At 36.2% G+C, this 18,468-nt stretch overlaps 1 protein-coding gene across 1 annotated transcript in view; it reads left to right on the forward strand.

Moving 5' to 3' along the window:
• Nucleotides 1–7,943: 7,943 nt before the first annotated feature.
• Nucleotides 7,944–18,468, forward strand: part of itga7 (integrin, alpha 7) — a 43,665-nt gene continuing 33,140 nt past the window's right edge. The window contains exon 1 of the mRNA XM_042733503.1: nt 7,944–8,288. Within this exon, the coding sequence (XP_042589437.1) occupies nt 8,101–8,288 (188 nt within the window). The 5' untranslated portion in view covers nt 7,944–8,100. The remainder of the gene's footprint in view (nt 8,289–18,468) is intronic.

An 18,468-nucleotide genomic window follows, 5' to 3' on the forward strand; every position in this document is an offset into this window, starting at 1 on the left:
TCAGCTATCATTTCCCACTGATTTTAGGAATAAATTATGGGTAGGGTTCAGTTTGGGGTAGGGATTGGGTTAAGGCTATATTTTTGGACAATAATGTTGATCCAGGATCATCAAAAGATGTTGATCCAGGGACATGTCTTACTTGGCAAAATCATGGCGACCATGTGTAGGAGTCTCACCAGCGCTCCACACGAGTGTTCGCCGTCTTTCTTGTGACAGTTTGGTAGAGAGGGGCGGCGTTTTGTCAAGTCAAGTCACCTGTATTAATATAGCGCTTTAAACAAAAAAGATTGCGTCAAAGCAACTGAACAACATTAATTAGGAAAACAGTGTGTCAATAATGCAAAATGACAGTTAAAGGCAGTTCATCATTGAATTCAGTGATGTCATCATGCAGCTCAGTTCAGTTAATAAGTATCTGTGCAATAATTTGCAATCAAGTCAACGATATCGCTGTAAATGAAGTGTCCCCAACTAAGCAAGCCAGAGGCGACAGGAGCAAGGAACCAAACTCCATCGGTGACAGAATGGAGAAAAAACCTTGGGAGAAACCAGGCTCAGTGGGGGGGGGCCAGTTCTCCTCTGACCAGACGAAACCAGCAGTTCAGTTCCAGGCTGCAGCAAAGTCAGATTGTGCAGAAGAATCATCTGTTTCCTGTGGTCTTGTCCCAGTGGTCGTCTGAGACAAAGTCTTTACAGGGGATCTGTCTCTGGGGCTCTAGTTGTCCTGGTCTCCGCTGACATTCAGGGCTGTAGAGGTCCTTTCTAGGTGCTGATCCACCATCTGGGCTGGATATATACTGGATCCGGGTGACTGCAGTGACCCTCTGACTTGGATACAGACTGGATCTGGTGGCTATGGTGACCTCGGAATAAGAGAGAAACAGACTAATATTAGCGTAGATGCCATTTTTCTAATGATGTAGCAAGTACATCGGGTGTTATGGGAAGTGTTCCAGGTTTACCTAATTAATGCAGCCTAAAAATCCTTTAATGGATTTGGAAGTAACTTGACATGACTTGACTTTGAGGTCAAGTTGTGGTTTTTTAATGAGATGAACAGCCAGTGTGAAGGTTTGGGGGACATATCCTAATGACAGTGACTAATTAATAATAGTCAGAAGAGGATCTATGACTTCTGGAAGCACCACTTTTAGGAGCTTAGGTGGAATATGGTCTAACATATATGTTGTTGGTTTAGATGATTTAACAAGTTTAAACAATTCTTCCTCTCCTATAGTAGAGAATGAGTGGAACTGTTCCTCAGGGGACCTATAGCACACTATCTGATGCGATACTGTAGCTGACAGCTGCATGGTTACAATTTTATCTCTAATAGTATCGATCTTAGAAGTAAAGTAGTTCATAAAATTATTACTACTGTGCAGTTGGGAAATGTCAATGCCTGATAATGCTTTATTTTTTGTTAATTTTTTTGCCACTGTATTGAATAAATACCTGGGGTTATGTTTGTTCTCTAAAAGAGACGAAAAGTAATCAGATCATTATCAATCCCTTAATAAATTCCAATATGAATGAATGAATAATAATAATAATAATAATAATAATAATAATAATAATAATAATAATAATAATAAAACAACAATTACACTTTCACAATTACATTTGCAGAAAGCACTTTGTGGTAAACATGAGCCTAAAATTTAAAATAATAAGCCTAATTAGGGTTTATAAAAATACATTTCCAAATAAAATAACATTTGAAAAGTTGTCATTACTGTATACTCACAGTTTGTGAAAATGAACGTTAAATACAGTTAATTACAGAAAATCTAAGAAATATTTGTTAAACATTTATTTATCAGTATCTTAGCCCATACATGTGGCACAGTTTTTGTTTTTTCTTTTGGTAATCTGTTAATTTAAGATACATTTATTTTTGTGTAGTCCTACTTATTTTATTCTTTTTATATAGGTAATTTCTGGTTTTCTCTGTTCACAGAAGTGCTGCAGGTCCGTGATTTGAGGATGTGTGAATCCTCATGGTCTGTTGTTTGCTGCTATTTACGCATACTGTATAAAGCTAAAGCCCTGAAAATGAATAAACAAACAAACATTACATTTTTATCTTACTGGTTAATGATTGACTAATGAGCTTTGGTTGTCGGTCAGGAAAATAATCAAAATGAACAAAAAGCTGTAATTATATGCTGCACACAAGTTTAGCTTAACTCAAAAACTTGCGTACACAAGCTGAGATCTGACATGACATTTGATCATGCTGGTTAGAAATGCTGTGTGACTTGCTGTGACATCACATCAGTGTGCTTAAATACTCTTGCGACAGCCAAGCCGTCACAGTTTTTAGACCCATGCTCTGCAGCTGCTGTTTACTAGCTGCACAAACTAAAGCATGATGGGAAATGGCTCATTAACTACATTAACTATAAAGCTTAATGCACATTAATCTAGAACAATCATGATGTTTTGTTCTTGTCGAGAATGCATGTCTAAAATGCATTTCTATTTCAGTTGATATGTTTTAATTATGTATGAATATTCCCGACAGCTCTTTTTCACTCTTCTCCTGGACTGCAGCCACCTACTTTACTCTACAGTCTATATTCAAGGTGAAGCGTCTGGCATATCAAATGAACCTATTATGATTCTAAACATATAGGTATGACTAACATCTGAGTGTGTGACTGTGTTGGTTGGGGTGCACAAAGATGAAACAGCTACAGGAAATCTCTTATAACTCTGCCAACTTTATTGTCCATTTTAAGGAATTAGATGTATTTATTCTGTGGTTGTACAGACACATTACTCTGAAATTTGTGTTGTGCCAACACGTTCTCACTTCCAACTTGTCACATATTGACGCTTGGTCAGGACCCCTTGGTGTCACTTTTTGATGCACAGGGTACCCCTTTAGCGTTTTTCAACATGCAGGGTCCTCCATTGCTTTAAATAAGAAACCCTTGGCATCAATATGCTGACGCGAAATGTACAGGGAATGTTAGTGTCATGATTAAATTATACATTGTATAATAATATTTCCTTTATTGCATATATGTTGGGGTGTGATTTTTTCAATGTAAACAGTCACAACAGTTTTTTTATACTACTGTACCCTATTTACACATTCATGAGCAACCCAACCACTGCCCCTAACCTCTTAAGACCCTGCAGCCTCTTATGAGGACATTATTTTTGTGAATTTCTCTCAGACTGTACATGTCACAGTTGTAAGTCTGGATGTCCTGTACAGAGCACATTCAGGGCTTTTCAGAGATACCAAATGATTGGATGTTTCCCCATGACCACTCCCTCTCCTTGGTCTTCAAAACTGTCTGAAATTAATTTAGTGACACTCTTATGGAAATATGACACTATTTTTTAGTTATCATTTAAATCTAATTTTTAAATTGTGTGTCATAAATCAACATCTCAGGAAAATGTTATGGGGTTTCAAATCAAAATATGACTTTCTGTTACGAAACAGGATGTTGATTTCATATATGTCCTCTTATGAGGACACCGGGACTAAAAGCATGTTTATTAAGCATTTTGGGAGACATAACAAATGAATAGGGAAATAAATTATATTTAAATATTCTATGAAATATTATATATTATTATGAAAATCTTGTCAATCATTACTCCCATTATTACACTTCTTTTTTCTTTACATGTTGCCACAAAAACACATTAATATGCAAATTAGATTTAGTTTATAGATACATTGTATATAATGAGAAAACCCATTGATGGCCATTTTACACACATTTTGCAGAAAGAAAAGTGGTATATGAAATCATTCTGTTATAACATAGCTGAGAATCAACTTTATACAAAGTTTGGTAAAAAAAAAAAAAATCTTGAAAACTAAAAATGTACTGGTTATTTAAAAAATCAATTGTTTTTGCCAATGCATGTTCATTCATGTCTTTTTATTTTTTTTTTTAAAGAAATTGAGTCCCGATGTCCTCTAACGAGGACATAGCGTAACTCAAGAATGAAATGTCATTTAAATTTTTATTTTTTTTAACATTATTTTTAATTCTCTAAACAATGTAAAGACATGGAAAAAAATAATTTTTCCTAAAACTTTTTTTCTCGAGTCTTAAGAGGCTAAACCTACGATTTGTCAATAAAACACAAGATATAACAGGCAGATACAGCTACCATCATAATTTATTCAAAAAGTATTCATATTAATACAACAGCCTTAGTTGTGAAATGCTATTGGTTCTTGTGTGTCTCGTGACCAATTGTGTCATGCTAAAGTATGTGAGTATCTTTTTGAATGGGATGTAAGCGCAGTAATGGAGTGAGATAATTTACAGCGATTAAAACCTTATGTTTTACTCTCTTCTTCACATAAAGACATCATATGGCTTCAGAAGACTTGGAATGCAACACAATTTGTTTGTAATGCTTTTATACTGCTTGTTTATGGTCAGATTTGCAATAAATACCTGTGACTGCACTTACGTGTTCTATATTGTTCAGAAGTGGGTAGGTTTAGTGTAGGGGTGGGGTTAGGTGTTCCAATGAAAGTGTACATTTTTATAAAATTATTTCTATTTTTTTTTTTTTAAAAGCATGCAAACCATTAAATTACGACAAACAACTGTAAACAACGGAGGACCTTGCACACTGAAAAGTGACTCTAAAGGGGTACCTTGAGCATCAAAAAGCAGTAGCCCCTCACTGCAGAACACAAGATCCAGGGGGCGTGGTTGGATCCACATCAAGGGGGTGGAGATAGGTAGGTTTAGGTATATGTAAGGTGGGAGGAGTTGGATCTGGATCCAACCACGGCCCCTGGATGTTGTGCTCTGCAGTTAGGACCGACTCTGACCAAGCGTCAAAATATGACGAGTTGGGAGTGAGAACGTGTTGGTTGTGCATTGCATTTATTCATTTAGGACAAGCTTTTATTCATGGCGACTTAAAAATTACCCATAACCCACAAAATAAAAATATTACAAAAAATAAAAATCACAACAAGAAAAAACATTTTCTCAAAAACACTCAAAGTACACAGTGGCAGGTACAAAGCCAGAGCTAGATTTTTAGTAAGTGCCTATTATTGTTCTAGGGTGGGTTAGTGCTTGTGGAAGAGGTTTGTCTTCTGCTGCTCCTTGAAAGTTCTGATAGTGTCATCAGATCATGTGAAGTTTAGTTCATTCTACCAGAGAGGAACAGAGAGGGTGAAGGTTTGGGAAAGTGACTTTGTGGCTAGTTGTAAAGGAACATCTAGGAACAAGCATCTTCCATATTGCATGTAATAAGACATACTACTTATAGGAATAAATTGTAACACTCTGCCTTATAGGAAGATGTTACAATGATTAAAAGGGGTCAGATTATATTGTGTGTAGTAAAATAAGGTTTTTTAAAAGATGAGACAAACGACATAATTAGAATGAATAAATAGTGTATTTATACATAATGCACAAGGAACTTAAAACAACACAATAAAACTAGAATAACTTGGGCTGTTAAAAGCAGATTATCCAGTTGAATCGTACCCTAAAATAGTCCTTAAGAATCCCAGTGTGTTGAAGTTCCGAGGTAAAAATGTCCACCGGTGTATATATAATCCAAAGAAAGGGATAATCAAAGATGAGAGAGATACTGGAATGGAAAATCCATTAAAAAAAACCCCTCCATAATCCAGCATGCTCAGTGTTTGGTCTTCTTTTCTTTTCTTTTCTTTTCTTTTCTTTTCTTTTCTTTTCTTTTCAATGGCGGTTGGCAAACTCAGTGTTTGCTCAATGACCTTGTTTGATTGTTATGCTGCTTGCTTTATTGATCACTGCTTGATTGATCACATGACAGGTGACCCATGAACATTTAAAGACATCCACACATTAAATAATTAAGAGGATTAAAATGGCTATTCAAACTATTAAAACTCAAATATATAGATTTTAAACCATCTTAATATATACTGAGCGGTAAAACCGTTTTTGTGTGACAGTGTCACAAAATTATTGCATTTTATATATCATAATGTTACATTTGTTACTGAAAAATGAAGTGAATTCAGGCTTTTATAATATCAAATAAAAGGGAGGAAATAGCCCACTTCATGTCAAACCTTAAATTGGAACAAAGGCATTCTGTTCTGTCTATTTATACCAGATAGTGGTCAGTAGAAAATAGACATTGCTACTATAGCAGATAACTTCAAATAAATAAATACACTAAGCTTCATTGAAATATTAACTTTAGCCTAAGTCTATTAAGCCTACTTTTGCAACCCTTCAGGCAATGTCCTCTGAATTAAAACACTGAAAAGTCATGGACATGTCTTAATCATACAGTATGTGACAGTGCTTTTGATAATATCCCATCTTTTATAATTAACTGTTACTAAAATATGTTTTATTCCTGATGGACTGACACTCCTCACTCCAACTCTGCTCCCCACTCTAAAATAGCATCTCATTTAACACGAGGCATTGAGGGCCAAAGAAGTTCAAAATAACATTCACAAAAATAGCAGAGAGTTCAACAAACGTTAATCATCAGTCTCAGTGTGGGAAAACAGATATGCAACTGTTGTTTTTATCCTACAAGGTAACTTCAAATCAATCCATATTCATATCACTATTAAACTAATTCTGAAATGCCTTACCATGTGTTTTCAGTTTAGAAACTTGTATTCTATCTTTTCAGAAATGGGTTTATAATTTGTGAGATTTTGACTGACAGTTGCATAAGGCCAGAGAGGAAGAGAGCAGGTCACATGACTCATGGAAACAGCTGTGGCCGCATGTCACAACGCATGACAGGCAGGGCTGTGATTACAGCACCAAAGCATCTTTACATTCTCTTCATCATTTAATGTTCTAATTACAGCTCCATCAAAGTCATCGCCTCTTCATGTCTGCTTTAGTTTGTATCAGTGAGATCAGATCTTAACAAAGTCAATTTTGTCATCGTTTACTCCCCTCATGGCATTCAGTGGACACAAAGGAAGATAAACATTCGCATGTCCATACAAAGTGTAAAAGGTGGATGCTATCAGAAATGACGAAAAGGCACCATAAAGTTTCATGAAAGTGTTTTAAGAGTTTCACCTCTTTGTGTGACCCTTACGAAAAAGAAGTTTATTCAAGTGTGCTATTAGTATACTTCTTTTAAACTAAAAATAGAAAAGTATGCTTTTAGTTTACTTTTTATGTACTTATCAGAAATGGGATTTATGTACTCCTAAGAAATATACTTAAAATGACATTTAAGTATACTTGACTTATACTTACAAAAAGTCTAAATATATTTGAACTTTACTTAAGTATACTTAATAAAATAAACTTGAAGTATACTACTTTTTGGTAAGGGGAGGAACAGGCCAAACTGTAAATATGCATTATTAAATATGACTGCATCACAAAATACTGTTATAATGACAACATTATTGTTTCATCAACTTATTCCAAACTTATCACTTTATCTTACTGTACGTTTTGTTAATATTTTCAGTTGGTTATGACTGAAAATAGTCAACCCTAATATTATGATTTTGTAAAGCAAATAGGTTATTTTTGAAAACTGGATATTTGTAGAAATAACATGAACTTACAAACACACTGCGGTGTCATGACCTTGAACACAAGGCTAGTAATGACATGAACTGGTAAGTAATCAACCCTGTCAGGCTATATCACTACAAACTTCCTATAAAATTTTGCCTGAGATGCCACAATGCAACTGAAATATACACTTCAGGACATCATGTGTCTCATAGCATGTTTGAAAGGTTGCAAAATCTACAAATCACCATTTCAAATAGGAAGTTTTGTGAAGTGACCGAACACTGATCTACAACTGCAGGTCCTCGTATTGTTCAGAGTTTAGTCATATCTAGTGATCCTGATCAATGTGCCATGGATCGCTGAGTGATGATGTCAGCTGAGGGGGGTGTGGGTGGTCTATTCACGGCTCTGTGTGTGTGTGAGGAGGGGCGGCCGTGCACTTGTGCAGTCTTTCTGCCTGGAGCCCAGCTCAGACTGGCAGCAGCATACTGACACTGATCATTTCTTAGAAACTTCCCGTGTCTTGTGTTCATGATCAGCAGTTGCTCCAGGACTGTGGTGTTTATCAGAGCCGCTGAACTTTGTCATGTCTCTGTGGCGCACACAGCGGAGGTGCACGGCTGGACTCTGCTGCCTCCTGCTCGCTCTCTGCTCCTGGATCTCAGCGTTTAACCTGGACACAACAACAGTCCTCATCAAGGAGGGTGAAGAGGGAAGTTTCTTCGGCTTCTCTTTGGCTTTACACCAGCAGCTCACACCTGAACCTCACAGCTGGTGAGTCTATCAACTGGATTATTGCTTCGGCTCGTGTTGAAGGCAAAAGAGCTCATTGCCGAGAACGATTGTGACCTGAAACATGATCTTATATAGCAGCACTGTTCATTGGTGTCAATACTTAGATAACACTAGGAATCGTATCTTTCTCTTGATTTTATTATTTTTTATTATTATTATTTCTCTTGAGATTTAGGGTGTTGTGATAAGTCAGTTTGTTAATGTGTGTTTGTGTGAGAAACAGCATTAGATATCTCTCATACTGAATCCCTTTGTGATCAGACACAGGTCTGTTCGTGCTCAGAATGATGTTCAGTCAGTGACACAGCAGATATTTTCGTGCACAGAGACTGTTAAAGCTGGACGCTTGCGTTCTGTCAGACATACAATGAATGTGTGAGATGAGTTACAGTCAGGAGCATTACGCTGTGCTGAGCTCACTGCTTATTATCAACTATTATTAGTGGCCAGCATCACTGATATTATTGCTCATATAAGGGTGATAATGTAATGAATCCTCTAGCACTAAGTTTTATTTATTTGAGGATTTGATTCCACAAATCATGTGTTCTTGAGGAGGGGTTTGTTGCTTTACTAACTGATCAGTTGCACCGTTTTACCTGCCACACCAGAAAAGAGGTGAAAAAGACAGCAAGACTAGAATCTACTAGAGACGTGTACACTGTAATCATGTTTTAACTAACTGTGCATTATAATGTGTGTTCACTTTCTTTAAAGAACCTCTGTAAAATTAAAACATACATACATATTAGTGTATTATATATAAAACAATTCTTTTGTGCAGTGCATGATATCAGCAGTTACATCATGTTTTACACCTTAGAACCAACGCAACTTAATTCATGATCATCCTCTCTGAGAAAACACCAGCTACACCATAAACTAAAGTGCTAGTGTGACTGCCAATGAACATACATGAATGTGCATTGATTTGAATGGAAAGTAGCAAAGCATTTTCCCACAGCTTGAATGAGCATATAGTGCCATAATACAGTACACCAATATTGCTGACAATAAACGTTATACACAACAACTCAAAAAACGACTGCCAACAAACAAACAAACAATAACCATTTATACAGTGCAACTCAAAAATCACTACTATAGCCATCAGAACAAATCCATCTTTTATTTCAGTGTACACATGTACACTGCTGTGCCTTTAAGATGTCAAGTTAGAATTGTTTTGAAAAGTGTTTTCAGACTCCTGTGATCTGATCTGTCCAGCAGGAGCACATCCAGTGTGGCGTCTGACACTTCTTTTGATTTTTTACTCCCTGCAAACACAAAAACAATGGTTACAATTGAGAAAACCTGTAACAATGAACATCTCACCTTACTGTATAATCAGCAGGGAACACCATACTAAGGAAGACGTGTCAACATATCATTATTATACACAAATTAGTAATACAAAATGAGGACCCAACAAAGAAAAACTCCTTATCAAATTAAAATTACCAAACAACAACCAATTCTACACACCCTATTAAACACCACTTCCACTCACCCAACTCTGTGACCAGATGTGCCACTTCCTGGGGACTTCCACGTCTAGTCACCTGATTATACAGGGCTTCCACTGACTCATCTCTTCTGTAAATGTGATATCTCTGTCTATGATGTTTTACTTTTCCCCCTCTCTCTTATGTAAAAGTATTACCCTCTTCTCTATTCACAGTGTCTGTCAGACCTATATGTTTACTAGCGCCCTACACTCATACTGCAGTCTGTCTGTCTCCAGTGTCTAAAAGGAGCTTGTGTGTTTATAAGCTATACGGTTACAAGACACTTTTTTAGCAAGAAGCTGTTAAAAGCCGTCACATTAAAAGTTCAATGCCTGACACTTTAAAGGGGTTGGATTTTGGTCTGAAGCAAACAGAAAGGATTCATTCAAAATCTGACACAGGTTTCAGTCAGTGGCTAATCTTTCTGTTCCCATGGTTAACTGGCTCCCAAAAGTTACAAGTAATGCATTACTCTTTAAATGTCTGGTCTTGTTTTTGTTGTATTATGAGCTCTTATCTTATAGGATTTATGAATTTTTTTTTTGTATTTTTTTTATTTTATTTTATTTTATTTTATTTTATTTATTGTTCAAGTTGTTTAATTTCAATATCTTGTTTATTGATCCTTGAGGGGAAGCTTCAGAAGTGCAGCCAGACATAAATCCAATCTCCATGACACATTGACTTCTGGTGCTTTTTCTTCCTCTTTATAAACGTTTTGGATTACAAAATTGAATGGTTTTAGAGTTCCATGTGATTCGATCCAGGGAATTCCCGAATATATGACTGTTGAACATTGACTACTAACCGCATTAAGTAAGTGTACATGTCGCAAAAAAAAAAAAAGTTCGTTGTTTATGTCTCTTTGAGATCATCATTTCTAATGCCTCTGGCATGCTACTGATCCTTCTCTGACACACACACACACACTGGTTTCCATGTTTTATAGGTTTATCCCGTAGGTGTAATGGTTTTTCTACTATCCAAACTGTATTTTCTATCCCCTTACACTAACCCTGCACATAAAACTTACACCTCACACAAGACTACAGCCATTTTTAGATATTCAGAAAACTTAATTCTGTATGACTTATAAGCTGTTTTCCTCATGTCCCTATAAGGACAAGGATTTTGGATATTGCCATTTTTGTGGGGACATTTTTGTGTCCCCATATCATACCTGAACTACACAAACACACACTAACACACACAGTGACATCAGATCCTCCTCGTCTCAGTGTACAGGCAGTAAATGCACTTTTGGACACAAATGATGGGCTTGTATAAGGAAGTCACATGGTGTCGTCTGGACTGCTGTTACTGTGTTTGCACTCTATTTATACTCAAATGAGAACTGCTGCCTGTTATAGACTAAATGAGAATCGACCTCACAGCCTTCTCCAATATAGGGTAGACACATTTACTGCATATTCTGGTGACTATGTACTTTTTTAGATTTAAGGGAAATTTGTTTTTAAGAAATACTGCCACTGTCTTGAATATCTTCTCTATTTTTTTTTTTTTTAAATAAAATAAACAAACAAATAAATAAATAAATCAGTTAATTAATGGGACAGGTTCTCATACGATGGCTCAAGCTGGAAATCACATATCACATAAATTCCATACACACTCACACACACGCACACGCAATATTCACACACACACACACACACACACACACACACACACACACACACACACACACACATATACAGTATGTGGTAGCCAAAATGATTAGAACACTAGTATTTTCACCAGCTAAAAATGATTTTAAGTCAGTTATTTCTATCTTTTGCTGTAGTGTGTCACTAGGAAATATAAGTTTACATTTCCAAACATTCATTTTGCCATTCATTGTAATAATCCAGTGAGATTTTTGTTTGCACAAGGGGTCTCCACACAGAGATCTGATCTCATCATCATCCAGTCTGTCTGGAATGACATGAAGAAACAGAACAAACTGAGACAGACTAAATTAAAGGCGATTAGCACATCCTCAAGTAATGCAGAGGTCAGACAGATTCGGCCGCAATATCAAAAAGATACTATGTCTATTTTTGAAGCAACTGATTACAACATTTTGGAAGAAATAGTGCAGCACCTAAAATCGTCAACCTGCTATCTACACACACAAAAAGAGCAATCTTAATAACACCATTTTGAGCAATAATAGAGCAATATCAAATCTTCCTTTTATAAGCAAAATTATAGAAAAGGTAGTTCTTAACTTGATCAAACCTTTTGAGCAAATATAGACAAATATCAAATCTTTCTTTTATAAGAAAAAAATTATGGTAGTTTTTTAATCAGCTGAACAAATACTTAAACTCAAATGGATACCTGGACAGTTTTCAATCTGGTTTCCGACTGCATCACAGCACAGAGACAGCACTCATCAAGATAATAAATGATATTCGCTTTAATTCTGACTCTGGCAAAATATCAGTGCTGGTACTACTAGATCTCAGTGCTGTGTTTGACACTGACGATCTTAACATACTACTAGAGAGACTGGAAAACTGTGTCAGGCTTTCTGGGATGGTTCTCAATTGGTTCAGGTCATACTTAGAAGGGAGAGGTTATTATGTGAGTCTAGGAGAGCATAAGTCTAAGTGAACGTCCATGACATGTGGAGTCCCACAAGGCTCAGTTCTTCCACCGCTATTGTTTAGCCTGTATATGCTCCCACTAAGTCAAATAATAAGAAAGAACCAAATGTCCTATCACAGCTATGCTGATGATACACAGATTTACCTAGCCTTATCAACAAATGACTACAGCCCCATTGACTCCTTCTGCCAATGCATTGATGAATTCAAACAAGGAGAAAACTGAAGTCATTGCATTTAGAAACAAATATGAAGTTCTGAAGGTGAACGCATACTGTGACTCGAGGGGTCAAACAACTATGCCGAGGCTTATAGGATAGCCTCAACACATATCAAAGCAGTAATTGAATCAGCATACTATCATTTAAAAAACATTGCAAGAATTAGATTCAAAGCAGTAATTGAATCAGCATACTATCATTTAAAAAACATTGCAAGAATTAGATGTTTCCAGCCAAGACTTGGAGAAACTTGTTCATGCCTTTATCACCAGCAGGGTAGACTATTGTAATGGTCTCCTCACCGGCCTTCACAAGAAGACCATTAAGCAGCTGCAGCTCATCCAGAACACTGCTGCCAGGATTCTGACTAGAACCAGAAAATCTGAGCATATCACACCAGTCCTTAGGTCCTTACACCGGCTTCCAGTTACATTTAGGATTGATTTTAAAGTACTTTTACTCAGTTATAAATCAATCAATGACATAGGACTGAAATACATTGCAGATATGTTCACTGAATATAAACATAACAGAGCACTCAGATCATTAGGATCAAGTCAGTTATAAATACCAAGGGTTCACACAAAACAAGGGGAGTCCGTTTTTAGTTATTATGCCACCCGCAACTGGAATCAGCTTGCAGAAGAGATCAGATGTGCTAAAACATTAGCCACTTTTAAATCTAGACTCAAAACTCATCTGTTTAGCTGTGCATTACTGAATGAGCACTGTGTGATGTCCGAACTGATTGCACTGTATTTTATGTATTCACTGTATTTTATGTAAAATCTTTTTATATTTTTAACTGTTGTAAATTAATTTTAAATCAGTTTCATTTTCAAAGTTTTTAAATTCCTTGTTTTACTTTTTCATGATTACTTTACTTTCTTTTATGTAAAGCACTTTGAATTACCATTGTGTATGAAATGTGCTATATAAATAAACTTGCCTTGCCTTATATCCAGAAGAACTGTGGCACCGTGGCAAGATGCTTCAAGAAAGGATAGAGAGTATATGCCTATACACTTCGGAATTCTTCTGGCTGCTTCTGTCCTCTGTCACATCATCAGTAAACACCAGTAACCCAGTGCCACTGGAAGCCATACATGCTCATGCCATCACACTGCTCCACCATGTTTCACAGATGATGTTGTATGCTTTGGATCATGAGCTGTTCCAAGCCTTCTCCATACTTTTTTCTTTGTCATTCTGGTACAGGTTGATCTTAATTTCAGCCATCCAAATAATGCTTTTCCAGAAGTGGTCTGGCTATTTCTTTTTTTTTTTTTTTTTTTTTTTTGGCATCTAAATGTCTTATCTGGCCTTGTTTGCACATTGCAGCGAACCCTCTGTATTTGCTCTCATGAAGTCTTCTCTTTTGTAGACTTTGACAGTGACACACCTACCTCCTGGAGAGTGTTTTTCACTTGGCTGGATGTTGTGAAAGGGTTTTTCTTTACCATGGAGAGGATTCTCCGATCATCCACCACTGTTGTCTTCTGTGGACGTCGTTTGACTGAATGATGTGGATTCACAGCAACAGCTTCCAAACACAAATGGCACACTTAGAATCAACTCCAGACCTTTTACCTGCTTAACTGATGAAGAAATAACGAAAGAATAGCCCACACCTGTCCATGGCCATAGCTGGGGTTTGCGGAGCCCCGGTGCTGGTTGTACCAGTGGGCCCTATTTGAAATTTTTGATTTATTTATTTAATTGTGCTATTTTCATGTGTCAAGTTTTTATTTAAGTTTGTAGGTGTCCATGTACAGAAACCGAATAATCAAATGTAAAATAGCACTGCATAGTCCTCATTGTAAAAATTTAATATACAGTCAAACCAAAAATTTTTCAGACACCTTCAACATTTCTCACATTATCACATTTTATTTGCTATAGTTCAGAAAATGGTATAATAAAATATGACAAGAACTCAGAGTTAATCTGTGTCAGGACAAATTCATCTTGATTATGTTAGATAACTTTGATAGAAAGGTATGTAATGGAGTAAGATCAACAAAAAATTAAAACAACTGTTTACACAGCAGTATTTACACAACTATCAATACTTTGTTGAACTATTACCTAACAATGCTTAATTTTGTTCAGTCCGTGGTGTAAAAAGGTCGCATTAGCAATTAAAGAAATAACACTTAAGCAAAACATGGTCATGTTAAAGTGTCTAAATAATTTTTTTTTTTTTTTAATTTTACTGGTAGTCCACTGTATGAAGATTTTTTGGGTATAATATGTCACAGATTACTTTATTTTGCTATACTCACTAACATAAATGAACCATAGTGTCCTGCACAGTAAAAAAAAAAATATATCAAAATTTATATCTGGTGACTGAATAATTTTTGGTATGACTGTCGGTTTACTTTCAATTTAGACAAAGTAATTCAGTCAAGAGCAGTGAGTGATTTTCTTTCTTTCATTTTCTTGGAATGACATTAAGGACACCAACAGCAGAAAGATACATATCCGATTTCTTTCTCCACTGTTTACTTTCACTTTAGATATAACTGACAGTTTTTTCGAGGATACTCTCCAAGATGGGTATTTTAACATAATTTTGCATTTGTCGGTACAAGAGCAAGAAGAGGCAAATTTGATGTTCAAGCGCTTTGAAACGCGTCTCTCTGCATGTGCCCTGTGTGCACAGAACACTGCGCATGGATGCTGAATTGGGCTCTTTCACATCTTTATCTGTTTGCATGTTTAAACTTCGATTTGTATTTGTTCGTTCAGGTGCAGGAGGACGCAAAGGAGAGCTCGGTGCAGTGTGCTGTCTCTCTACGTGTGCACAGAACATGGCGTGCGAGTACATAGTTGAGTTTTTCCACGTCTTATGTTTAAATGCTTTAAACTCTTTTGAATGTTTAAATTGGCAAGTCTTAAAAACCAGTGCAAATAATAAGCTTTCATGATGATGTGCAGCAGTGGCCCATCCGCTGCCCTGAGCGTCTTTTCAGGCTAGCCTCAGCCAGTCAGTTGAGATCGCCGTGGGGCCCCCCTCAGCCGTGGGCCCCTATAATTGTCACCACCTCTCACCCCACTAGCAACGGCCCTGCACCTGCTATGAAACAGCTCTTGAGTCAATTGTCCATTTTTTTTTGTCCCTTGTAAAAGGGAGGAGGTACATATTAAAGAGCTTTTTGATGAGAATGCCCTCAAATTAAAGCTCAGAGTGTGCACTCATTCCCATATTCATTATATAACTGTAACTTGAATATGTTTTGGTCAGCAGCTAATATAATAAAAATTGTGCCTGTGTCCAAATATATATGGACCTAAATATATACAGTGTGTGTATATATATATATATATATTAGGGCTGTCATCGTTATTGATATTATATATATATATATATATATATTAGGGCTGTCATCGTTAATGCATGCAATTATTTTTACAATTCTTAAAATAATTGAATGCAATTAACGCAGAATTACTGAAGCACAATTTCTATTCTAACCCAATTTAGCTTCTCTGCTTGCGATGAGATCATTTTAAGCCACTAAACTCCGGGAAAGTTTTCGGTTCAATGATCCAGTAAGCGAATGCATTCAAACAATCTGTCCAAAACAGCGCTAATTTTAAGGAAACCAGGCTGATTACATCAGAGATTGCAGAGAGAACAGAGACGCATGTTGCGTTTTCAGTGAATTATTCATTCCAGAGTGTTTCGCTTTTAAACACGTGCTCTATCATATTCTGTGATTGTCTCTGAAGAGCGCGAGCCCTGTATGGTCAGATGAGATGCAAACTACATTTTCTCGACTATATAACCAATCTCGCTGGTAAAGTTTTAATGGATGAAGACTGCAATCAAGGTAAAGACGATTGCGGTGGCATACAAGAGTCGTACAGTAAGCACGCGTGAGTCCATTATAATAATGCGTGTATGAGTGCTCTTGACGCACTGATCGCACATTGTATTTATACATAGACATTTTCGTACATTCAAGTTGTTTCTACACATTCACGATACTGTTTTGATTTGTCATGGTTTTTTTGCTGTGTTTAGTTATACCGAATGGATCCGTGTAGGCTACAGTAGTAGATATATGCAGTCTTATAAAGTCTACGTTTTTTTGTTTTTTTTTTTTTTGGCATCTCCATGTGGTCCTGTTCGGTATCGCAACTCTAAAATGTAAAAACAGCTCTTTGCTGTTGCACTGTACACATACTATAAAATTAAGATTTTTTTTTTTCCTTCTTTCATATGTGCTTATATGGGCTCCTTATATCATTTGGTTCTTTGGTGTTCTTTAGGAGTTTCTAAGTGTCCTTTTTTGGAAAGACATCTAAATTTATCTTGAAAAAAGCTTGCAGAAAATATAGATTTTTGAGAATCACCCTTCAGTCTTTTGGTTTACTTTGCTGGATATTTCAAATGATGACAAAATAAACATTTGAAACAAGATAAATGGTATATGCTTAATTTCATGACGTGTGCGATTAATTGCAATTAATCACAGAAAAAGGATGTGATTAATTCGCTTATTTTATATACATATATATATATATATATATATATATATATATATATATATATATATATACATATATATATATATATATATATATATAAATGCGGAATTAATATGATTTCTGGTTTGAGCCATTTTGCTATTCCAGTTGGAAAGAATTCTGTGTCTGTGTAATAGGATGAGACAACTGTAGTTTATTGTCCACCCTTGTTTTCATTATGTTGTGTTGGACCTGAAAAAACTGCCTAACTCAACATAATTGTTTCCCATCATTGATGTGACACAGGACTGGAGCATCACCCAATACATGAGTTGAGGCAGACTCTTGCTGGTTCAAAACACCTACATTCAGGAAAGCTGTTGTATGACAATGAAATTGCTGTATGTGTGTGTGTGTGTGTGTGTGTGTATGTGTGTGTGTGTGTGTGTGTGTGTGTAATTTACCATCTATGCTGATCACAGCCTTTACTAAAGGAATGCAAAAATGCGGAGCAGTAAATGTACAGCTGAAAGAAATACTGAAATAGAGCAGGAGGGGGGATTGGCTCATTGTCCTCCATTTAGATGCCATTCACATAGAGTCTTTTTCATGCTAATGAGTTCCCAGAGTTTTTGGAGCACTTGTACCACATCCAGGCACCACAACACAACACAGAGGGCAAGACACGGTCCCTCACATTCTGTCTTCCAAGATCTTCAGCTTTCTTTCCCACTCCATAACACAAAGCTTGTTAAAAACAGTCAGGGGCTCAAAAGGGGTATGCAATATATTCAACGCCCGGACATTTGTGGTTCTTGCAAAACCCTTTTATCGAGACACAGTGCCATGACAAACTCTGGTAAATCTAATCTTTTTTCTCTCTCTAGACCAATCAATTTAACAGCCTAACATTTAAAAAAAAACACCTGGTCAGCTTATGACACTGAAACTGTCTTCAGTGTACAAAGTCAGATCACCAGTGATACAAACATGCTAAAAGGCAATGTGATAGTTATAGTTTTAGTTCCTGTAATATTGAATGATTTACTTCATCTTTGTAATAAACACTAGTTTACTACTAGTGTGTAAGAAAAAAAATGCATTGGTGAGTTTAAGTAATATTTTAATAACAATGTAAAAGTTCAAAAGCATCAAAAGCTGTACAAATGGCTGGTGGCGTGGAGTGCAATGCTTCAGCAAATTGGTATATTTATTACTATATATGGCAGCTCCAAAGGTAGAGAAGTATACAGTAAATGTCTGAACATAATCATTTTATTTAAATCGTACGTTGACTTGATTGCAAATTATTGCATTTGATACTATTTAAACTGAATGA

The sequence above is a fragment of the Cyprinus carpio genome, chromosome B11 (genome assembly GCF_018340385.1).
Source record: "Cyprinus carpio isolate SPL01 chromosome B11, ASM1834038v1, whole genome shotgun sequence".
NCBI classification, from domain to species: Eukaryota; Metazoa; Chordata; class Actinopteri; order Cypriniformes; family Cyprinidae; genus Cyprinus; species Cyprinus carpio.